Source organism: Furipterus horrens, unplaced genomic scaffold (genome assembly GCF_987537825.1).
Source record: "Furipterus horrens unplaced genomic scaffold, mFurHor1.1.pri manual_scaffold_12, whole genome shotgun sequence".
Classification (NCBI taxonomy): Eukaryota; Metazoa; Chordata; class Mammalia; order Chiroptera; family Furipteridae; genus Furipterus; species Furipterus horrens.
The window spans coordinates 65,226,715-65,252,375 of NW_028327182.1; the positions used below are offsets into that span (position 1 = coordinate 65,226,715).

The following is a 25,661-nucleotide window of genomic DNA, read 5'->3' on the forward strand; positions in this document are numbered from 1 at the left end:
TGAATTTAAGACTTTACTTTATTCAGCAAAATCATTTATTTACACAATGGGAATGCTGGTTTGATTTTATCAATGAAATAAAAACAAATTGAACAGAGAAAATAGTGAATTGTATATATTTTGTATTAGAGCTGACCAACTGTTTCCTTACCTGTATCAGGAACATCAAGAGCAACAGTATCATGAGGACACTGATTTAACAATATATCACATAGGTCCAGCAACACCCCGGGAGCTTCCAATGCAATTACCAACTTCTTATTTTTTTATAAATATATAAAAAAACAAAAAGTCAGCAAAACCAGCATTATATGATGTAGTAAACAGAGTGTAACTCCAAAATTTGTGGGGTCAGTAAAAACCTTATCAGACCATCCACAGTATATAAAATGATCTGCTCTTTTCCAGACCACTAACACAGAATCCAAACAGGTGAAAAATATATCACTTTTTAGAAGACAACAGTGATCTGATAAGGATTTGACTTAATGGAAGTAAGGGGGAAGAAAAGGAATTGCAGAGCATAGCCCCTATTAGAACAAGCTAACTTTCCAGATTTTTCCAAATAAAAAACAAAAAACCAACAAAAACAAAACAAAACAAAAAGAAAAAACACTTCAACATGAAGCTACAATACAAAGTTTTTCCATTTTTCTTTGTAAAAAGTTCAGTTTGCAATTTAATCCTGGGTTTTTAATGAGAAGGACAGTTTAGGCCTGGACTTCCCCTTGCCCAGGATAATTTTTTGTTCTTCTTTTTGTTGACGTTGTCGTTCTTGTTCTAGTTTCATCCTTTCCTCATGAATCTTTCTTTGTTCTTCAACAATTCTCAACTGCTCTTCAGCCTGGAAGTTAAAAAGAAAATTAGAAATTTTAATGAATTTCATGTCTTTTATTAGTAGTGTTTGGGAAATCAGGTGAGAATTTATAATCAACAAGTGCATATAACAGTATGTTTAAGAAAACTTGGTCTAAGATTACACAAAAAAGAGAAAAAACAGAGAAATTAGAAAAGAACTTCTTAAATTATTCTTACATTTTCTGATTTTTTAAAGAAAAAAAGTTGTAGAAAAGCACTTATACATTTTCTCCTATTTCCTTAGTACCATTAGATTAACATTGTCAGTTACAAACCACGTCAAGGATTTATTCAGAGTTTTTTATCTATAATTACTATAGCTAGATTTATAATTAGCAAGGCATACCAAAACAAACAAAAAAAAAAACCCACCCTACAGAAACTACATTATACTGTTAATATACAACCATGAAATACTAAACACCTCTTTCTTTGGAGAGAAAAAAAAATTATGAAACTTTTTTGACCTGCCTGACTATAAAATTCTATCAATTTTCAAATGGACACTTATATAATTAACTCCTGAAGTGCATTTTAACTCCTTCAGTCTCAAGCAACCAACTTCCTTAACGTGTTTTACAGATGATTCCCCCTCTTAACCAAGAAAATGCAGGCCATTCTCATCACCTCCTTCCTCATCAAGTCTCTCCTTGCTTCCCAAAGATATTATGCCCACTGCCTTAATTCACAACTCCTCTACTTACTCTCTCCCAGGGGACATTAGGCAAACATGTGGTGGTGATTTGGGTTATCACAACTGGGGAAATGGCTCCTGGCATCTAACAGATAAGAGACAGGTATGTTGCCAGATATCCTATACTAATTCATGGGACAGCTTCCCCAACCCTGACAAAGAATTCTCGAACCCCAAAGGTTAACAGTGCCAAGGAAGAGAAAACCTGCTCAAACCCTTGAATTTTTAATCTCAATTATCAATGTGTTGTCCCTTTTTTCCATATCTGATCTTGTTCTTAAAACATTCACTGCACCCTTTGAGTGCCTTCCTATTCCCAAACTCAAATATTAAAAAGTCATTACTTCTATATCCACTAATTCTACTGAAAACATTTTTTAAATGGTCAAAAACTAACAGTAAGTTTAGTGACCTTTCTCTTTATTTTTATTCATTCTTCCGTTCACTTGAACTTGAGTCTCCTGTTTGTCTCCACTGATAGGTAATGGGCTCAGTACACAACATAAAATGTTTACATTTTATCTAATGTGTAGAAAAAAAGCCCAACTTTTAAATACATAATAAACACAGAGAGGTATGTCTTACTTTTTGCTTTCAGGTCGCGTGACAGTGTTGGTGGTTATAGACTAAAGGTGAAAGATTATGAAGTGTTTGTGGGGGGGATAAATCTGTAATCAAGTAAGGTTAGAGAGGAAGAAGATCAAAATTAAAAACAGTGGGACTCTAGCCGGCTAGCTCAGTTGGTTAGTTTCATCCTGATATGCCAAAGTTGTGGGTTCAATATCTGGTCAGGGCACATACAAGCATCAACCAATAATTTTTAATTTTTTTAAGTAACTCTATACTGCTTTCCACAGTGGCTGTACTAACCTGCCTTCCCACCAACAGTGAACTAGGGTTCCCCTTTCTCCTCATCCTCGCCAGCACTTGTCTGTTGATTTATTGATGGTAGCCATTTTGACAGGTGTGAAGAGATATTTTATTATGGTTTAATTTGCATTTCTCTGATGATTAGTGACACTGAGCACTTTTTTCATATGTCTATTGGCCATTTGCATGTCCTCTTTGGAGAATGGTCTATTCAGGTCCTTTGCCCATTTTTAAAATTTGGATTGTTTTTTGGTGTTGTTTTATAAGTTCTTTATAAATTTTGGATATTAACCCCTTATTAGATGTATCAGCAAATATGTTCCCCCCATTCAGTGGGTTGTCTTTTCCTTTCATCAATGGCTTTCCTTTTGCTGGGCAAAAACTTTTTAGTTTGGTGTAGTCCAATTTGTTTATTTTTTTCTTGTTTCCTTTACCTGATTCAGAAATTCCACTTCTAGAAATTTACCCAAAGAAACCCTAAACACTAATTTGAAAGAATATATATGCACCCCTATACTCATTGAAGCGCTATTTACAACAGCCAAGAGTCAAGATTTGGAAGTAGCCCAAGTGTTCATCAGTAGATGAGTGGATAAAACAACTACGGGACATTTACACAATGGAATATTACTTGGCTGTAAGAAAGAAAATTTTACCCTTTGCAACAGTATGGAAGAACCTGTAGAACATTATGCTAAGTGAAATAAGGCAGTCAGAGGAAGACAAGTACCATATGACTGCACTCACATGGAATCTAATGAACAAACTGAACTAAGAAAGAAGCAAAATAGAGACAGACTCAGAGAGAGAGAGCAGGCTAACAACTCTGTGTGGGGTTAGGGGTGTGGAGAGATGGAGCAAAGAAGTAAAACAAAAAGAGAAAGAACTCATGATCATGGACAATACTGGTGATTGCAGGACGGAGGTGGGTGGAAGTGGAAGAGGGAGGGTTTCGGGGGGATAAATGGTAATGGAAAAAAAGTACAATAAAATAAATTTAAAAAAAAGAAAAAAGAATCCAGAATGCATAAATAAGTGGAATGATAAAATTGATGTTTCTCTCTCTCTCTCTAAAATCAATTTTTAAAAAAATAGTGGGGATCTGGTGGGTAGGCAAGCTACATTTCCAGCTGGCTAATGAAAATCCACCAGGGAAAACCCTGGGTACCTTCAAAATTCAACATGTTCAAGATTTAAATCCCTCTAACCTAATGCTAAAATACATCAGTCCTTTCTATCTTCTCTACTATCATCCATATTCTATAGCTTTTTGTCTCCTCCCTCTTTCCCTGACACCACAAAATAGTCATCAACTTTGTTAATTCTTCTATTATGTTCCTTCATCTAAAGTTTCTTTTCCATCTCCATTACTACCATACCAGTCCAGGGCACATATCTTACAAACCTAAAATGGTTTCCCTGTATCCAGTCTCTGCCCTTTCATCCATCTTACACAATGCTGCAAGTCTCACCCTCCTAACTTTTGCTCTTTCCTGCCCTCAGACTTTCAAAGTGCACAAAATATGGCTTAATTTCCTAAATTAGCATACTATTTAGGACTTTTTATATAATCTGGCTCCAACTTTGTTTCTACTATTCTCTTTTAAATGATCTTTTCTATCTTGCCTCCCCTCCCTCTTCCTTTGCTCATGCCATTTTTCCTCCTACTAAAATCCTACCTGTACGCCAAAATCCATTTCAAATCACCACTCTCTGGCTTAGCCTTTCACTGATAATTACAACAAAAAGAATTATCTGCTTCTGATTATCTTTAGTTAAATCATATGCCAATTACTTTACCCAGTTTTAGTAAATCATCACATATTTCAGGTAAGAGCTTGGCATGTGTAACTGAATCAAGCTATAGTAAAGACTCTTAGTGTGTGTGCATATTCTTGGGAACCTTTACCAATACCCAGACTCAGTTTTCCCTAAGGTTCTAACTTTAGCCCTAGGAAGGTAGATTGGAAGGAACCCTGGGGAGTACAGGGTTTGAACACAACCTCAACCCATAAGAGAAGTTTAATTACATAGCATTTTTAACCCTGTTATACTGATAGAAACTCAAAGATATAACCAAATGCTACTTCATGAAGAGTATTTTGGCAGTAGCCACTAAAATTGCATCTTGATAATACCTTTACTCAGCAATTTGTCAGGAATTTATTCTATAAGTGAACTTGCCCACAAGCTAAATTATACATGGTTATTTATTGCAAACATAATTACAGAAGACTGAAAAACTCTAATATTCACCAATATGGAACTACCAATAAATTAAAGATCTATAAAACAAAATACTGTGTAGCTATTTTTTAAAACAAGGAATCCCCTATACACTAAAATAGAAAAATCTCCAAGTTATATTGTTAAGTGAGAAAAGCAAAGTACCAAATGTATCATATGCTACTTTTGTGCAAAAAAGAGGAAATAAACATGTATGTATTTGTATCTGCCTAAATACTCATTGCAAACTCTAGAAAAACAAACAGAAAGGTAACTGAATATACCTTTTAGAAATAGGAACAACGGGGGAGGGATATGATTGTGGGAGAAGGGGTGGGCTGGGTGGGAGAGAGCAATGGTGGAAAAATGGAACAACTGTAATTGAAAAACCAAAAAAAAAAAAAAAAAAAAAGAAATAGGAAGTGGGTGGATAGGGGAAAAAGATAGAGGGATTTCACTGTTCATTTTTCTTTAAAAAAATAAAAATGAATCATGCACTCATATCATCAAGAATTAAAAACAAGATTTTAAAAGTAACTTCCTTCATAGACCAAAAATGTTAGTTCTAATACTACCTTTAGATTGGATAAGAAAGAATAAAAGTGTGTTTCATTTGGGCCTACAAATATAGGAAATAAAAGTATGCATGTGTGTAGAGAGGGAACTTTAATTTCTCTCAGAATACAGGTAATAGTGGAATCCCCAGTGTTAAACATACTCACATAGTGTCTTGTAAGTATTTGATAATGGAATAACTTTCATAAGTAAATTGAACAGGTAAATATCCCATCTTTACATGTAAATATTTGTATTTAGTTCTATTACAGCTTTAAATTAAGCACAAATGTTATTCAATTACACCTTGGCAAAAACAAAAAACAACAAAAAAACACCCCTAGATTAGTCTAGCAAAAACCAATGCCATCTCTCATTTTAATGGTGGCTCTCACGTGATGAAAAACTGGTTTCATGCCTATTCATCTGTGTGGTATGACTCTATACCTTATTTGTCTGGTATTCTAAACCTTATCCTCCCTCTGCAGTAAACGCCTGATTTGCTTGTTTCCTTCTTGATGGCCACACTTGCTGGAGAATATACATCATTCCTTCCTACTCTGTTTCAAATTTATGCAAAAGGCACTATTCCCAATGTTGTGAGGGAGAGATATGTGCATGTATGTAAGCCTGAACAATACGAAGCTCTCCTATAAAGATTAAGTGGTGGGCACCACAAAGACCACAAAGGCCAAAGAGAATGCTAACACTCACAATACTGGAGTCATTATACATCGGATCCTGTTCTGTCTCACAAAAGTGGCTTTCAACCCTGCACCCCACTCCAAAAAGTGGTGAGATGAAATACACAAAGGCAATACATACCATTATAGTAGGGCCTATTTACCCCTCCCAGTATCTTCTGTCCCAACCTCCTTTATTTACTTAGAGGTCCTACTGTCTTTTAAAAAATTATTCTAAGCATTCTTCTTAGGCTGTCAATATTTTTTAGATCAAGGTAACCCTTTGCAGTAGTCTCTTTAGCAAACATGGATACTAAAACCTACTACTCTCTACTGGAAGCACATGAAATTTTACCAAAATAAATAAATAAATAAGTAAATATCCAGAAAAAAATATTTGTTATAAGAAGCTATATGGAAAAGAACAAAAAATACTATAATTAAAAAGTGTCATTCAAGAAACATCGATTTCTGCACTGTAACTTGCCAAGGATCCCATTCCACTCTGCTGCTTGCAATTATAATTTTTGACTCATCTTCCTTTCCATAACAACTATATGTACGGTCTACTTTAGGTAAACAACTGTTAAGATGAAGTTTCATGTAATTAGCTCTGGCTCCTAATAAACTACACATTAGTAAAAATTTCTAAAGTTATTCATGTACAAGGTTAAAAAAACTAAGGATTAAAATAATCCCCACTTCCGGGGCCAATGGAAATTTTTCACACCCAGACCCAATCCATTACTTCTAAGTCCACTTCTCAATTTATTTTAATTCCCCTTTTGTTATCTTTATAACCTTAAATATATTTTTGAAGCTTTAACATTAGATAACATTTCCTCATATTCTGTATTAAAGTGGAGACAATTGCTCAAGAAGAAAGTAAACTGAGCTTGATCGTTAATATTATGCATAAAATCACTGTACTCCAGAAACTTCTGGCCAAGATGGAGGCATAGACAGACATACTGTGTCTCCCTCCACAACTAAGAAGGAATACAATTACCTCAAAACTAGAGACAACCAGGAGTTCCAGAAAATCGAGCTGCATTAAAGTTCAACAAACAAAAGATATAAGGAATACTCATCCAGACAGGTAGGAGGGGCAGGGTTGGGGTGAAGATGACAGCAGCGGCAGGCGAGTGAAAAGTGCAGTCACATGTTTTAAAATGTAGGGAGGGACACCTGGGAGTGCTCCCAGCACCAGACCAGACTGCACAGCCCACATTTCCAGGGCCAGGGAAAATAAAGCCTCATTGCTTTTGACTGTGCAAACCAGTGGGCATTGGGGGAGAAGAAACTGCCAGTCTCTCAGTAGAATCCACCAATTTAAAGGACCCCCGTGGTCCTAGAATGTCCACAGACCCACCCACCCACCCACTCTGGGAACAACGGCCAGGGCAATAGCTACAGGCACCAGTCCCATACGGAAGTGGGAGAAGTGCCTGGAAAAGGGGCAAGTGTTGAGCAAGTAGCATTGTTCCCTCTCAGACCCCTCCACCACAAACGTCACAACATGGTGAAACGGGTCACCTATACTGACCAATAGCTAATACTCCGCCCCTTATAACATAACAGGTGCGACAGCTCTACCTAAGACACAGAGGCAAACAAACACAGGAGCCTGTCAAGATGAGGAGACAGAGAAGTATGGCCCAAAAGAGGGAGTGGATCAAGGTTCCAGTGGGAGAACTAGGTGACAAGGAGACAGCCAACCCAAGAGATGTAGAGTTCAAAACACTGGTGATAAAGATGCTCAGAGGCTTAACAGATATGCATAAGTACGGCAAACACATAAGGGAAGAAGGCAATGCTAAAATGAAACAGGAAAATCCACACAAAACCAATGGTGAAGGGAAGGAAACCGGGGTTCAAATCAATGATGTGGAACATAAGCAAGAAAAAAATAGTCAACCAGTACAGAATAAGGAAACAAGAATTGAAAAAATTGAGAGGCTTAGGAACCTCTGGGACAACTTTAAACATGCCAACATCTGAATCAGGGTACCATAAGGAAAAGAGAAAGAACAAGAAACTGAAAACTTATGTGAAAAATAATGAAGGAAAACTTCTCAAATTTGGTGAAGGAAATAGACATGCCAGCCCAGAAAGCACAGAAAGTCCCAAACAAGCTAGACCCAAAGAGGACCACACTAAGACACAACATAATTAAAATGCCAAAGGTGAAAGATAGAGAATCTCAAAAGCAACAAGAGAAAAGCAGAGAGTTACCTACAAAGGAGTTCCCATTAGACTATCAGCTGATTTCTCAAACAAAACTTTGCAGGCAAGAAAGGACTGGCAAAAAGTATTCAATGTGATGAAAAGCAAGGACCTACAAGCAAGGTTACTCTATTCAGCAAAGCTATCATTTAGAATGGAAGGGCAGATAAAGTGAATCCCAGAAAACAGCTAAGAGGGTTCATCATCACCGAGCCATTATTATATGAAATGTTAAAAGGGACTTATTTAACAAAAAGAAGATCAAAACTATGAACATTAAAATGACAACAAACACACTATCAACAACTGAATCTAAAAAATAAAAACAAAATCCAACTATGCAAACCAGAATAGGAACAGAATCATTGGTATGGGGATTATTTGGAGGGCAACTGGCTGGGAACGGGAAGGGGGAGAAATGAGGAAATCATGCAGAGATTAAGCAGCATAATTGTAGGTACACAAAATAGACAGGGGGAAGTTAAGAATAATACAAAAAAGGGTGAAGCCAAAGAACTTACATGCACAACCCATGGACATCAACTAAGGAGGGTGGGATTGCTGGAAGGAAGGGGGTTACTGGGCAGATGGGAGGCAAAGGAAAAAAAAAAAAAAGGGACTACTGTAGCAATATAATCAATAAAATACACTTACAAAAAGGAAAAAAAATAATTACTGTACTCCAGAACTCTGGAGAGAAATCTGATACCTTCAAGATTTTATCATTCACGTCTTAAAATTTCACAAAAAACCGCACTCATCTAGATGTGGTTCTTTGAATCTCCTGTACAACCTAACTTTTCCCTGTTCTTTCAGGTCAGTTCTTTTGTCTTGGTCATTAATCCCCATTTGTGGAAGTTCTCCTTTAGTGTCTGGTGATTAGTGGCTGTTAATATGATTACATCAGGATGTCTTCTCTGGTTCCTACAACAGACTTTCTTTCCCTTCCTTTTTCCTCCTCTTCTTCTCTGTACACCCTTATCACTCAACAAGTTTATCTTTTCTCTCTTAACAGTTTCTACCGCTACCTTACCAATTCAAGCCCCTATGTTTTCACTGGCCTCAGACTTTCTTGTTTCCAGTCTCTGTCCTTCAAGTCACTCTACACAATGTCAGTACAATAACAACCAAAAATTTTTAAAATAGTTGCCCAGAATACATTAACATAATAAGCGTCTCAGTATGAAAATCCTTACCTAACTTTCCCATTTCATTTCAAATTAAAATATTTGACATTTATATTTTGTGCCATATTATTAAAATGTGTAAGCATAACACTATTAGGTATTCTAAGTACTCTGCTGTTTCAACTCTCCTATAAATGCCCCATTCTCTTTCCAAGTGTTAGTTTTCTCTAACTGCTGTAACAAATTACCACAAATTGGATAACTCAAAAGAGCAAAAATTTATTCTGGAGGCAAGAAATCTGAAATCAGTATCATTGGAACAAATTCAAGATGCTAACTAAGGCACACTCCTTCTGCAGGCTCTAGGAGGGAATCTGTTGCTTGCCTCTTCCAGCTTCTGATGGCTGCCAGTGTCTCTTGGCTTATAGACACATCACTCGAATCTTCAAGGCCAGTATCTTTAAATCTTTTTGTTCTATCTTCACATGACCTTTTCATGCTGAGTGGAGTCTGGTGAGAATCTCGACAGCCTTTCATCATTATGTATGGCAGTATTTCTGCTGATGTTAACAGCCTCAAAAACACAATGGGTCTCCTTTGTATATCAGGCCATTAGACAAGAGGCTCCTCCAGACCTTTCCTGGATAATCTCATCTAATCCTGGCTTTTGCTAAAGTGACTGTATAACCTTTTCATTATTCACATGCATAATCTCCTCAGCATTAGCAGGAGGTTTTCCAGCCATATATCCTCAGCATTCTTTCCTGAGCAAGTTTTTTCTAACAGTCTCCTAATTTAGCGTTTTCCTTTTTGTAATTTAGAGAAGACTGAAAATTTTCCCATTCAGTACTCATTGCTTTTTTACCTATTAGTTATTTCCTCAAATTATCTTATTCAATTTTACTATTAACAGCAAGTACAAACCAGATTTCACCTTCAACACTTTAGAAATATGTACGGCTAAATATGCAAGTTCATCACTTGCAAGTTCTGGCTTCCACACAACTGTAGGTCAATTTAGTTGGTTTTCTTCCACTATGTAAGAAGGACCTCCTTGTCTCCAGCTTCCAATAACATGTTCTTCATCTGCTTCTGAATCCTAACCAGAACTCCCTTTGAAGTCTGTATTTCTACCAAGACACCTTTTTAAAAGAAGTGTAAGCATTTTCCGTCATATGATTCTAAATTCTTCCAGATTCAACCTAATGTCCAATTCCAAAACCACTTCCACATTTTTAAGTAACAAATTATCACAAAGTAGGTAGCTTAATATGACAAAAAGTTATTCTGGAGTAGAGAAGTCTGAGATCAGTATCACTGAACCAAAATCAAGGGTTGTGGGGAGAGGGGACGTACTTTTCAGCTTACTGAACAAACTCATTAAAAAAGTCCTTGCTTACATTTTTCTAAGAAATCTTTTCAGAGGTATCTCTTAATTGCAAAGTGTTATCTGATTTACTTTAAACTTAATTATGTGAAATACATACCATATATGGTACTATTTCATCTCTCAAACCAGTGAGGTACAAAGCATTAAAGCACAATGAACATGGTTAATTTCCCTATTTGGTAAGGGGAAAACTATTTCAATATTAGAGAAAACAATCTGCAAACCTAGGACTTATAATGTGCATATATTTTCAAACTTTTAAGAATGTCCTCCCAGTCAAAACTGCCCCTTCTAAACAAATAAGGATCATATACATAATATCTGGACTTCTGACAAATACATCATAAAAGAACAAAAACAAAAACAAAAAAACCCCGGTGGAAAAAACTTTAAAAAATTTAAGTACAATTTTTAACATTTTAAAGAAAATGAAAATTCCCTATTAAAAAGTTTTCTAATTATCTGAAGATACTTGTGCATTGCCAGCACTAACCCAAGAACTAGGACCCAATCTGCCAAAAAGCCAAGTCAAGTCAAGCCAAGCCACATTTGGATTAATTCTTATTTGATTTTGTGTGTTAATAGTTCTTGCTTCCTTATGGACAGATAACACCAAATATCTTGATAAACAATTTGAAATTGAAATGAGCAAAAATTATGCTTAGTCTTGAGCACTTAACATGATTTTAATACGAAAGAGCCCATGTAGCTAAGATAATGCATTCCTTATTAGTCAATACTGGAACCAATCTTTGAACTTTTGCCACAAGGACCTACTAAAAAATTAGTCAATAATCTTGGCCAAGAGTTCAGTTGGTTAAGAGCAGCAGCCCCCAATATTTTTGGCACCAGGGACCGGTTTTGTGAAAGAATTTTTCCACAGACCAGGATGGGAAGGTCCGGGGAGACAGGAGGTGGAGCTCAGGCAGTAATGCCAGCAAAGCTTTGACCACTGGGTGGTGGTGCATACACCAAGGTTGGGGGCTTGATCTCTAGTTGGGGAGTACACAAGCCATCAACCAATAAGTGGAACAACAAATCAGTATTTCTGTTCTCGCTCTCTCTCTTCCTCTTCCTCTCTAAAAAATCAATAAAGTTTTTTTTTTTTTTAAAGTTAGTCAAGTGGGGCCTAAATTTATTTTTTTACTAATATTTTTACTTACAGAAAATGCAGAAATTAAGAGAAAAGTATAAAGTTACATATAAGTCTACCAGTTAGAGATTATTCATAGCACTTTAGCATATTTTCCTGTCTATAAAATATGCAAATACATTTTTTGAATTAGGATAATACTGTACTTGGCAATTTTCCCCTGTATTATCAAATATTTTCTGACTACAGAAAATCCACTGTATGTAGGTGTTATAATTTATGTAAAAATCTAGGCAATTTTTAAAATTCTAAATAATATTGGGGAGAACATCTTTGTAAATTTATTTGTATCTGAATCAGTTTTCATAAGATAAATTCTTAGAAGTAGCATTATTTAAGGTTCCTAGGATTTTCTAAAACAATCATATCCATTTAAACTTCCCGGATTGCCACCTTGCCAATACCTGATAGTAATGAGGAAAAAAAAAAAAAGAGTCCTTTCTAATTTGGTATTTATTATTAGAGAAAATGAAAGGGAGGAATTTCTTTGCTTTCGTATTGAGGTTGAGATACATTTTCAGGAAGTTGTAGTTACTTTTCATTCTTACTTATGTGTACCTCTTAAATCTCTCAGTCTTTTTTCACCTATAATCAGACGGTCTTTGTAAAGAAATTTTCCTCAGGGTACTTCCTTTTCCAACCTGTCTTTAATCCGCTTTCAAAACCTCACCACCCATTTCTTATCACACAAACTTCATACTACACATAAAGTTGGTTTGCTACCAACTGCTACTACTTGAGAGATCCTACATACTCTTGCCTTTATTCTAATTCTACTTCCCAAAAGGCTTTTGACCTGCTTCATTTCTTCACAGTCTTGTCCCACCCTTAATTCAACTTCCAATATCCATCAAGATTCAGGGCAATTATGTCAATCATCTCACAGGGTCCATACCACTTACCAAATATTTCATCAGTTAACTTACCATATCATCAGTTAACTTTCCTGGAGTTGTCCTTGTCTCCACAATTAATACATTAAATGTATTAAGAGAATTTAATGCCTTGTCTATATTTATCTCCAAATTGCTTTTTAAAGATTATTTCTTAATATAGATTATGTGAATAGTTAAGACTGGCCAATCTTTCTGGAAGCTAGAAAGCATCCCATTCCTTTTCTTTTATATAGAAGCAACTGCTCCACATTTCTAGCACATTTATTATGTCATGAAGCAAACAGAACTGTTGGTTTAACAAGATAAACTAGCACTGCTCATACCCAGGAAATTCCCATGTTGCCTCCAACATTATTATATTCTTCTTCGTTTCTTAAACTATTATTTTAATGGGGTTTTCAGTATGTTTCACGTAATATTTCTTAATAAAATGTATAAAGATTATAAATAATTGCACTCCAAAAACTTAGAAAAGGAAAGGACAACAATAATGAAAGAAACCTCAATATGTGCTTTGCAACTCTATACAATTAACATTTTTAGTCTTCCTAAACAAAGGATACTCTTTCTTTGAAAGCATATAAAACCAAATAAAAATCATCTCCAACACTAACAATAATCTTATGTTTTCAACTTTGTTGAACACGAGAAGCAAATTAGTTCTGTCCAAATTGTTACCAAATTCATCAAGTTCAAACTTCTTTTTCCTAAAGATATCTTTTCACCAAAGTTTTATCAGTAACGTGAAGACAGAATAGTGTCACCAGTCTATTAGTCAAACTCAGATGTACTAGAACCACTAGTACTAGTCCAAGGGCCGACGGTCCAGTGACAGTCTGTAAACCAATAGATCCACAGGTTTTTCAGAAACTTTTAGAGCAACTGTTTTTTGTAATAATTCATCTTAATAGTATTTCGCAGAAGAAGAAGTCTGAGACAAATTGAAATTATAATACAGAACAAAAACTGGCCATTTACCACCACTTGGGAAGCACTGTTCCATAATATACTTGCTAATCTTTTCCCAGTAATGACACATAGGAAATTATATTTTTATGGTTCATGAGAGTAAACAAAAAAACTACTAGAGGAATATAAAAGCGCCAAGTAGTCTCTAGGCACTCAGACACCCATTTATTTTTTGGATTAATTCTATCCATAGTTTTTTAATTCTAGCTTTCTTATCAGTATTTTCTTTTTTTTTTTTTTTAAATTGCTCTGTATCATCTTTTCCATTTCTATATCATGTTATAATTATCTCTGTATTTCTTGTTAGATTATAAACTTGGAATAGGAAAAATAATTTATTAATCTGGTAATTTGTTAAATATAACCATTTATTCTGTGTAGTAATTGGTAAAAGGCAACTAATGCAAAGTGAAATGCTGCTTCTTAGTTGGTTTTAAATACTTTCAAGTTTTTCTTTTTCTTTTTAGGCATAGAAATGTGAATGAGGTTGAAATTAAAAAAACTGGGAATGAAGATAGTACAATTTTCCCCAGGAAACTTGTTTTAATTGATTATAAATTTTGGAATCATCTTCAGAGTAATTAGAATACTCTGGAACACAGTAGCTAAAATCTAGTCAACTATTCCACTCTTGCCTCCAAATTCCTTAAAATGACCAAGAGAACTAACAATAAATTTTAGAACACAAAATAATCTCACAAATTCGATAAAAAGGACATAAAATATTATTCATGTATGCTTTATACATACCAGTTTGGCTTGTGCTTCTGCAATTTTTCGGTTATTCTCTTCCAGTATTCGCTCTAGCTCCTCACGTTTTGCACGTTCTTCCTCCTAAAGGGGAGGACATGTTAAGATGTTAGAAAAATAAAATGTTTATTTTTTTATTGATAAATATTTACTAATCTTCCTCTGAACTTTTTTGATCTGACTTACAGGGTAGCTTTACAGCTACCTTCTGTCTGACAAATGATAAACTGTGCAGCCACTAAAATTTGTTTCTAACCCTAAATTTCAATCATCCCTCCCAGTCCAAACAGCAACCAACTAAACCCTCCCTAATTGATAGCTTCTTGGTAATTATTACTAATACTTTAATATCACACAAATCAACAAGGACAACTACAAAACTGGAATAGTATTTACCAAATTAAAAAAATAATATAAAATATAAATAAAGTGAATATTTGTCTCACCAATTATGTATACCTACGTATTCTTTACCTATACTCCTTTAATCAGCATTAAAAGTTGAATATTTACTGTCTTGTCCAGTGTCCTGCAGAGTGTGCTCCTCGGCTGCCATACGCGCCAGCTTCCTCTTTAAAATGATTTGTACTGTTAGCTTGGCAATACCTGCATCAGCAGCTCAACCATTTATAAAGAAACAACATACAAGGAAGGCTGAGCTGAGGAATGCAGATGTTTATGGTAAGAAGGAACAAAAAATGTAATTCATCATTCCTAAGGCAAACAATTAATAAGAAAAATACATTTACTGTTAGTGAAAAATACAAATGGTAATCCATACTTCATGGAACTAAGGGCTTCTTCCATGGGGAAAATGGACTTAACATTCAGATGTTGACAATTTCTAAAGGCAGCTTATCTTGCCATCTACAGTCTGAATTGAAATTCAGGAATCCAGTGGGTGCATAGTCAGGAAATAAAATTCTGTAATTTATTTTTTCTGGGAGAATTTAATGAGATTTTATAATGCAAACTGTATGAAGACTGCTTGATGGTTTGGGCAATGTTCAGATCACAGCATACATATTCAAATGATTTTAATATTTAGAAAGACTGTCAGAGGGTTGTGTCCGTGTAAAAACAAAAACTGTTAATATGAAACGAAAAGCAAATGAAGAGAAAAATTCTTCCTATGATTAATAACTCGCTACAAGACAGCACCGTTACTCCAAAAATACCTTCATAATTAAAAGCACTGATACAAAAGCTTCATATATTCAATTGCATAGTCTGTGGTACCCACTAAATACACATTATATCTAGTTAAAGGTAGCACAAGGGAAAACACATTTGAAAAGTTAAGCTTACTGGAAAAGAGATTAATGTCAACTTGTACACAATAACGCCAAGACTAAAAATGATAAGGAGGCATAGATTTTGAGTCAAATATTTAAATTTAAGAAAATATAACTATAGGATTTCCTGTGGCACATGCCAACTAAATCCATATCCATTATGCAAATTATGTTGAGGGATACTCAGTGCTGTAATTTGCCTTGAGTGTTTCAATGACTTTCAACAAGTTTTAGGATCATGGAGTAATCAATGCAAATAAGCCATAAAGCTTCAGTAGCAAATTACATCTCACAGAAAGACATTTTCAACTTCTGCTCCAGCTGCTGATAAAACAAATCATGTGTTTAGCTTGACTCCAGACAAGGACAACCTGTTCCTTCATAACTCTCTAGAGAAAAAAAGGAGTTGTTAGTAGAGACTAAAAAGTGGATGAATAATCTGGACATTTTTCCTAAAAAGATTCTTTGCAACACATTAGGAAAATGGAGGGCCTTATGATCAGAATGCTAAAATTAGTCCATTGTGTTGAAGCAGAATTTGGGGTAGGGGGTTAGGGATACAAGAAGGAAAAAAGAGCAAGAAAACCTATTTATCAAAAGCATCACTCAATGTTAGGCCCTGCTCTTTTTAATCTGACTGAAGGCAAAAAGCCTCTCACAGTCTAGGTGATAAGAGTGATAAACAGAAAAGAATACATGACCACAGGTGGATTTTTAACCTTTTACCTTTACCACTCCCTGTGTCCCCCCACCCTCCCAAAAAAGAATGTAAGTCCTGCAGCCATGGCAAAAGTTTCAAACACTTCTCAAACATGTAAGCCAGTTCCATTAAATTAAAAAGTTTCCTTAAATACGTTTTATGAAAATAACTTTTAAATATCAGTCAGCACTCATGAATAGGCTAAAAAATTCACTTTCGCAGCAATGTTAAGTTTAGATGAGAAAGGAATTAGTCTGTATTCCATCTCTTTCTGAACTGAGCAGGAGGCACACCTGACACTGAAAGTTTTGCCATGGACTGTCTATACTTTCCAAACGACCGAGCGTTACCTCTCTGGCTTTTTGGGCTGCAAGCTCAGCTTGTCTCTGTCGCTCGAGTTCTTCGAGCAACTGCTTTTCCATGATGCGCTTGGCTTCCTCCACCCTTCGGAGAACTTCTCGCTCAATTTCATCCTTCCTTTTCTCCAATTCTTCCTCTACCCTCTTTGCTACCAATTCTTCCACTCTTCGTGCTGTCTCTTCCTCAATGAGTTTTTCTTCGATTTCCTGCTGCCGGCTAGCAAAGTGAGAAAAAAATGATTTAGAAAATAGAAATATTAAACCTAAAAATTAAAACTAGTTATATGATTTTACAATTCATTTTCATGTAACATTCAAGGAAATAATAGGTACCAAGACATTAAGTGATGCAGAAATTCAAATAAATATAAAACCATGATTTTTCCCCTCTTATCACTTTCTGAACAAAAATATATATATATATACACACAAACAGCTTATTCATCAGTTTTTATTTAGTAATGCAGAACAAATCTGAAATAGGAAATCCACTTTTGTTATCAACTTTACAATGAAAAGACAAACTGTAAATATACAAATTTGCTCATTTGCCAGTCCACCCAGTTGAAATAAGGGTTGAGCTACAGAGAAGTCAGGAACCACCATTATGTAGCAAGCAATTCAGACAGCAAAATTCAGTCTCCCTCTTCTTCCTCTCTCAAGCAGAGTCAGAATACAGACTCAAAGAGATTCAGAATGCTAAGGTAATAGTTGTATAGCTTTTAGTGAAAATATATACCACCTTATTTAGGTTCTGAACTGTATACACTTTATTGTACCTTTTCTTTTGTTAATTGATTTTCAATTAAAAGCTCTTCCAGAGATGGAAAAGTAGGTTAAAAAAAAAAAAATCAGTTCTGTTAAAAAGTCAAATGAAGCATAATAATGTTTTAATACCTTTAGATATTATAAACCAACTTTTTACTCAAAAAAAAAATATATGTACTGAAAACATTGTAAATTATCAAATCATCATAGTGGAAACTTTCCAAATTTTATACCACTGATATCCAATGATAGCCTCAAGTGTATCTAGTCACAACTGAATATCAAAATATACAAGACCTCATATTTTTATTTGATTAAATTAAATGGCAATATTTTGAGATAGGCTGAAAATATATTAAAAATAATTTCACTGTTTTTTCCCCCTGTTTAATGAAGACTTTGTAGTTTCTAAGGGGCCATTAAACACCCAACCCACTTCAATCTTAATGATATTTTGGGGTGATTCAATTTCCAATCCAGTGCTTTCATTTTCAGCTCCTGTTACTTATTCACAGTGATACCATCCTAACACCAATGTATTTTTCACATTCTAACTTATGTCAATATCTGCATTTAAAATCTCTACATTTTTCTGTCAAGGATAGTAGCTTGAGCAAGCATAACTTCTTATAGTTTCTAGATATCCGGAATACCTATTTTGAAGACTGTTGCTTGTTTCTTAACTCCTCCCCACCACATTAATGATTTTTATTTTAAAAAGATACTAAAGTCTAACAGGCTCTAGCTATAATTTTTTTCTGTTATTCCTTTTAAACTTCCAATAAAAGAATTAGTGCAGTTTCAAAAAGCTTTTATAGCAGTTCAGTAAGAGAACAGATACCTATCCCAACACTATAAAAAAGCCAGAAATATCTAATATCAGGCAGCAATTCAAAGGAAATTAAACTACATTTCATATAGAAAAATTGTTTACTTCATCCAGAGAGAGAGAGAAATAAAAGACAAAAGAAGATGGACAATTGCTTAACCCGAATGATGGGTATATACGAATTATATTCCCATCTGCTCTACTTTTGCATTACGTTTGAAAGTTTTCATAACACAAATTTTAAAAGTATACACACCCTCACGTTCTTGCTAGTTGGTTCTTACAAAATAAGTAAATGTAGAGAAACCCAAGAAACTATTTTAAAATTTCAAAACTGTACAATTCAGCTCTTAAATACAAAAGTTCCAATTAACACTTTGCATATAAAATAAAAAAAGATGGGGGGAAAAACTGGTTAGCTTATTAGTAGAAAAGCTGCCAAGTTAACTTAGGTCAAAAGGCCTGATACATATTCAGGGTTTCTGTCAACCAGTCCCAAAGTAATAGCATTAAGCACAATAGCTAATAGGGCCACATTCCCACAGTAAGTATGTAAGCAAGCAAGTTAGGAGAAAAGGAGCCTAAACAAATTTAGTTTATCACTTACAGCAAAGAGCCAGATCAGCACAGCATTAGCTCCCCATGTCTCTCTGTTCTCACTGACAAATATCAATTCACAGAGGCTGGGTGACAGACAGTATAAGCACAGGTGGTGTGGCCGCTCTGCCACTAAGAAGTCAATTCTCACTATAGGTCAGCAGTTTTATACCTAGAGGGGAGGGCAAGTGGAAAGTTCCAAGCTCAACTGAACAGGGAGAATGAGAAAAGGCCTAGTGAAGTTTCTCACAAGACTGCTTATCTTCTTCCTTTGTTCCTGGAGGAACCACAGGGCAGCTCATCATGACCATACTTAAGCCTTGCTGCTGTGTCCTGCTGAGAGATCAGGGCCCCACAACAGAACTGTTACCCTATAAATATTACCAGGAATATAATTTTTGTTGTTGATGTTATTCTTGGTGAGGTTATAATTGCTACTCCAGCAAATCAGAAAAAAATTTTAAATCAATTTTTAGTTTCAGTGCTGAAAAAGTTCAATATTCAATTCCCCTCCCCACACACCCTAAATTCATAAAACTAATGGGCACATGAACAACTGAATTAAGCATGAGTTAATCTTTACTGATGGCAAATTTATCATAATCAATGACAAAGCAGCTATTAGGCTTTTATAAGAGCCACTGAAATTTTCTTAAAACAAAACAAAAAACCCAACATTTTTGGTATGTTACAAAAGATGTATCATCCAATATCATTGCCTATCCATTCCCTAAAACTTCTGCATAGGTGTCTGTCTCTTGATGTTCTTTTATCTCTCTAATCTTTCCCTCAGGCTCTTATGCTGAACCCAGTCCCTAGCCAGAATTTTGTGCCACTGATAAAAAGGTTGGATTAAAATCTTCAAGTTTCTCAAAGGAAATGGTATAACATAAAGTCTCCACTTTCTCCACGCTCTCAGGTGTTTTAAAAATACTAGTCACAATCAATTTTAAAATGGCAACTATTAAAACAGCAAGAGCCTGGCAAAACAGCACTATTAAAAGGGAGAATGGTGTTGTACAGAGCAGCTTGCAACAACATTCTTTTAAAACGTCTTTAAAATGTATGAACTCAACCCTAGGAGCGTCCATCTAGGAATTGCTTCATAATATTAGCAAACAGCATTTAGTAAATACTGAATAGTAAGTAAGTTCTGCCAACAGCTTTATACACCATGTCATCATTTACATTTTTGATGGTTCCTCAAACTAAGCAGTTCACTTATTGGGCTCTAACTCATTCATGTTGCCTCTGAGAGGTGACTCTCCACCTGGGGAGACTCCAAAGCTAATGATCTTAAGCACTATACTACCCACTACCCTTCATTGTTTCTACAGGACAAATGCGAGAGGCAAAGACATATACAAAGATTTAAATATCAAAATAATTATTGAAAAAAAAATTACAAAATTCTTATTAACACCAGCTACACTGTATGCCCTGGATGTTTTGTCTCAAAGCCCTAACCTCCTCAAAACATGTAGTTCCATCTACTAAATTTGCTCATAAATGCTACTCTGCTCTCACAACAAGTTCTTCAAGTATTCTTTGAATAAACACTCATACAGATCCCAGGGTCAGTTTGGATATTTTAACTTAGAAGACCTTCAATCAGTCATATAGTTAAATACTAAGCATACTCTAACCTCGATATCACAGGCTACAGTAAGTTACTATGTCATTAACATTTTCCTGATTTGCTGCAAGTCATTTTCAGCTGCCCACTTTTCAACAGTTAATACAACATGTATACAGCATCTCTAAAAATTACATACAGAAACGACAGTAAGGATGCAGGGACAAAGAGAGGGAACCACACTGAACTGCTGCGACACAGGGAGGAGAGGCAGAGGTTTTGAACTAAATTTTGAACCATGTGAATTAGCTATGCAAAAATGAAAAAAAAATGTAAGGTGTTTTACTGCATTAGATTGCACCTTATAAGATTACTTCCTATATTCACCAGGCTCAATCTGACTGTATTTATATAAATTATAATAAATAACATTATTTATTAAGGCCCATTATATAATCATTGTCTTAATACTTTAAATACACTATTTCTTATCTTCACCACAAGCAAACAAGTATCTCCATTTCACAAGTAAGAAATCAGGCTCACAGGCGATTTATTCAAGGCCTCAGAACTGTTAAATGGCAAGCAATCTCATTTCCAACCTTACTATAGACTTTTTAATTAGTTAAACCCAACACAAGATTCTTATTTTGTTGTCTCTCTCCATCTCACACTGGACCTCCTGAAGGTACACTTCACACTAGACGTTCTTATGGTACCCTTTCTCAGTTTCCACCTGTGCTTGTCTCCCTCTATCCAACTGTAAACACAAACAATTCCTAAGGTTCTTTTTTTTAAATTTATTGTTTGTTTTTCTATTACAGTTGTCACATTTCCCCCTTTGCTCTCCCCTGCTCCTCCCAGTTCTCCCACAGTCAATCCTCCCCTGTTGTCCATGTCCATGGGTCATTTATATTAATTCCTTGACTAGACCCACCCCTCTTCCCCCTCTGGTCACTGTCAATCTGTTCCTTGTTTACATGCCTCTGGTTCTATTTTGCTCATTTGTTTGTTTTGTCCCTAAGGTTCTTTCAGTCCCTTGAACCAACTGCTCTTCATCCTTTCTCTCTGGATGATTCTATTCTCAAGGTTTCCCCTAGGTTTGTCCCCTATATCAATCTTGGGTAAAACCACTATATCCAAATATTAGAGTCTACAGTGGAAGTCCCAGGCTTTGATTTCCCCTCTCTCCTCTCCTCTGGGTTTGACATTTTAACCAGTGTCTTGAGATAGAGTAGTTACTTAAGCATTTGGTGACTGAACTGAAATAACCAAATATAAATGAGAGCCAATATTATTAATGCTTTCTGTCCCTGTTTCACACCCAATTTTATTGGTGCTAAATGCTTCTTAAATCTGTCCCTCTTTTCCATTCCAACAACTGCTCCCACACTAGTCCTGTGTGGACTGACTGTAACTAGTTTCTATCCTGTACAGTCAGGGATTTATTTTTTATTTTTTTAATGCCCCATGCCATTTACCTGCTTAAAGCCTTTCCTGTTTCTAGAATGAAATCCAAACTCCTTTATATGGCATATAAGACCCTCTCCATGATTTCCAGCCTCTACTTTATCTCTCTAGTAACTCCATGACTTTAATTTACAGAACTTCATGTTCCAATTAACACTCACCCTTTTACTCAACGTTAGACCATTCTGTCTCCCTCCCTTTATTCTCCTTTGGTCCACATATAACCTCCTACCTTAGCTTGACAGTCTTATTTCTATCCACCACTCGTTCCTTAAGAAAACTAGTGTTTACGCATCCAAGATGCTTCCTGTCTACAGTCCTATCACCATCTATGAATTTACCACACTGTTACTTATACCTATCTACATCTGTCTTCAAGCTAGAAAAAGATCTTGGACAGGAGTCAATCATCTTTACATTAACAGCACCTAGCACAGTGCCTGACACATTAAATGCTCAATAAATTGGGTAGTTGAGTGAACTCACCAATAGGGATTTGCAGACCTGCAACTTCTGCCCATTCCCATTGTTCCAAAATGTAGATCTTTTCCTTGTTTTCTTTGCATTATTTCTAAGACATTAGACCATATTAAGTACTGCCTACTGCATGGCACACACAAATTAAGTGTACGGGTGGTTGCTAGTGCTGCCATCTCCTTCCTTCACAAAAGCTAATGGTAGTTTACGTCTACCAACTTGGAACTACATACCTGCTCTGTTTTCTAATTTTCATCCTTGCATTTTTTTCTCTGCTATTTATGTGGCTAGCTAAATAATTCTAATTATTCTTAGCACACCACGTTTCCTTTCATTTTCCCTACAAATCTTAGCTTCCCAGTGAATGGCAAGTCTCTTTGAGGTCACCTCTGTTTCCACATAAACGTATGAAATATCTTAGGTTAATTTTTTACAATGTTCACCTGTTGATATACATTTGAGACCTACATTTTTACAGTTAAACTTGTTCCAAACCAAATAACTGGATTCTATATAATAAAAGTTTTTTGTAAAAAATTAGTTGTACTTGGTTTTCATATATATCAACAGTTCTAAGAAATAAAGGAAAAATGAAAGCATTGTGCACCTTTTGAAGGAATGCAGCAAAATACCTCTCCAGGTACTGCTTCCTCTGTATTATTATTAGTGTTATATAGTCCCCTACCTCTTAATAACTTTGCTCTCAGAAACAAGCTTTGCTAAAAAAATCTACATAATACAAACCCAACTGAAGAAAAATTTAAAACCCATCAGACAATTCAGTATACATAAACTTGTCTCAGGAAAACTTTATATTCAGTAACTATCCTGTCTCATGAGCACTTTCCTGTCTCACGTGCACTGAAGGAACTGAGGAAGACAGCTAGTTAAATAAGGGAAGTGAGCACATACGTTTACTACCTTTCAACATTACCTGTGGAAAAGAAATATCTAGAGCAGAGTACCATGGTCTTAAAACAAAACTAAACACTGCATTTCATCAACAAAAGTTCATTAGTTTGGGATTATTTACACCTACTCTTGGATCAAAAGATAGAGAAGAAATACATTTTACCCAAACACTATGTGGTTTTGAGTTTTCTTACATAAAAATTCTGTATGTCAGCAATGCAAAAATAGAAGCATATATTCAATTGTCTTCTCACTAGCAAGTACACTATTAGGGGAAACAAATATCAGTATTACACCGAAGTTTGCTACAGAATAATATATATCAAAGTTAAAAAGTAGTGAAAAGAGTAAACTTTGGGATGGTGGTTACTCAGGTGAATTCAAGCATCAAAACTCATCCTACTGAACACTTAAGGTGTGTACATTGCTTTTACACCTCAAAAAACAAAATAAAAAACCAAGTAGGCCCAAGAAAAGAAAAGTGACCGCGACATTTTAAACAACTGTAATGCATTAAAGTAAAATGCATTTTTGGGGGGTGTACTGTTGGACCACCTAAACTGTCTTATTCCGGAGAAGCCCAATCCCAAATCTAAACTGCAATAAAAGAATGCTCTGGACGGCTGCGACTTGCATTCTAAGGGTTAATTCCTTTCTGCTCTTCTCCAGAGGGACTGCAAATGCTCTGCAAACGAGACTTCAACCTGCCTTATTTCTCGTCCTCCGGCCAACTCCACTCTCCAACCCCACTCTGAACTCCACCCGCTACTTCCGGCAGTCTCCAACCCTCTCGCGCCAAAATCGCTCTCTTCCCTAGAAAGTTTTCCGGCTTCAAGCCCCACTAATTTCCTCCCCACCCAAATCGTAGGTATGTCCTGCCGCAGGCTTTCCACGAGCCAGTTCTGCAGCCTCTCTGGCGGGTTCCTACAACCCTCCAACCTCCCTCTTCAGCCCCCACTAGCCCTAACCCCTCATTTCCCACTCTTCCCGCCCCTGCCTCGCGGGAGCTCACATTTTTCGCTGCCGCTCGAACTCTGCTTTCTTCTCCTCCTCTTCTCGCTTCTGCTTCTCGTCCAGGCTGCTGCGCTTGCTCACGGTGCGCCCGAATATGTCGATGCGGTCGGGCGGGGACGAGGCGCGCTCCCGGTCCCGCTCGCGCCGGGACACGGCCGTGTTGGTGGAGCGCGAGCGTGACCGGGACTCCCGTCGCCTATTCCGTTTACTTTCCCGGGATTTGGAGCGCTTCCGCACGCGCTCCTTATCTCGGGACCGAGATCGCGACCGACTCCGTTTCTTGTTATGTTTGCTGCTCTTGGTATGTTTGGAGCGGGACGAGCTCCGACTCCGAGAACGGCCCATCCTTCCGGGCGACGCTGTGGCTAACCGCTGGCCTCCGGCCCCGCACGCGCCTGGAAGCTCTCGCTTGCGCCTCCAGACACAGGCTTGCCGTCTTGTTGAAGCCCGGGGAAGGAAAACTGTCAGCCAGCTGACTTTGTGTCACTCCGTGAGGTGGACAGCCGCCACGAAAGCCGCCTCCAAAGACAAGGCCGCAACACCAGGACGCGATAAAATGGCAGCCGCGGCTGCACCGGCCGCCCTTCCCACAATGCTCTGCGCGAAACGCGCGGCCGCGCGAGTCCCGCCCCCTAACGATTGTTGCCGAAAACGAGTCGAGCGTTTCCGAGTCCGCTCGGCTTTTTCCGCCACCCCCCGCGTTCCACCGTTTACGCAAGGGCCGGAGTTCCTCGCTTCTTCTCTAGGCGCTTTAGTTTTCTGGCAGGATCCCAACACCGTAACAATATACCTATTACGTTTTGGTGCGACCGAGATCATGTCTCGGTATGAACTGGTTTTGCCAGGCAGCCCTAAGTTACATCAGAGTGACCCTGAGCAGATCACTTGCTCTCTCAGCTTAGCTTCCTCATTTGTACAGTGAAGATTACCATGCTTTTTATTCAGGTGGTCGTAAGGCTTACAAAAGATAAAGTAGACTTTGATAAGTAGAAGCCTGTGTTTATGTTTATACAGGCCTTCATGTGCCAGGCGTTGTGCTAAATGCTTTGCATTTATTAACTGGTGTTTAATTCTCATTTTAGGGGTGGTTGCCCTGAGGTCCAGAGGGTAACTTCGCCCAGGTCACACGGCTAGCAGGTGGCAGAGCAGGAGTGTACAAAATCCTTGCAGATAACCAGTAAGTCCACCAAATCCAAGCCAGGAAAGCTATAGCCCAATATGGTACAACAACCTGTCACTGTCCTGCACAAGCAGTAACATATTAAGA

The 25,661-nt window shown here is 36.7% G+C and overlaps 1 protein-coding gene across 2 annotated transcripts; it reads right to left on the reverse strand.

The window, feature by feature from the left end:
• On the reverse strand, positions 1 to 24,990 carry ARGLU1 (arginine and glutamate rich 1). Of its 2 annotated transcripts, XM_090258514.1 has the most exons (4): positions 24,393 to 24,990; positions 16,743 to 16,968; positions 14,398 to 14,481; positions 1 to 844 (listed from the first exon to the last, which is right to left on the reverse strand). In XM_090258514.1, exons 1-4 carry the CDS (start codon positions 24,737 to 24,739, stop codon positions 680 to 682), a joined length of 822 nt encoding a protein of 273 aa, XP_090114640.1. In that variant the 5' UTR covers positions 24,740 to 24,990; the 3' UTR covers positions 1 to 679. The 2 variants fall into 2 exon arrangements, with proteins under 2 accessions (XP_090114640.1, XP_090114642.1); XM_090258516.1 differs by lacking the exon at positions 1 to 844 and having other exon boundaries at positions 14,413 to 14,968.
• Between the last annotated feature and the right edge of the window lie 671 nt (positions 24,991 to 25,661).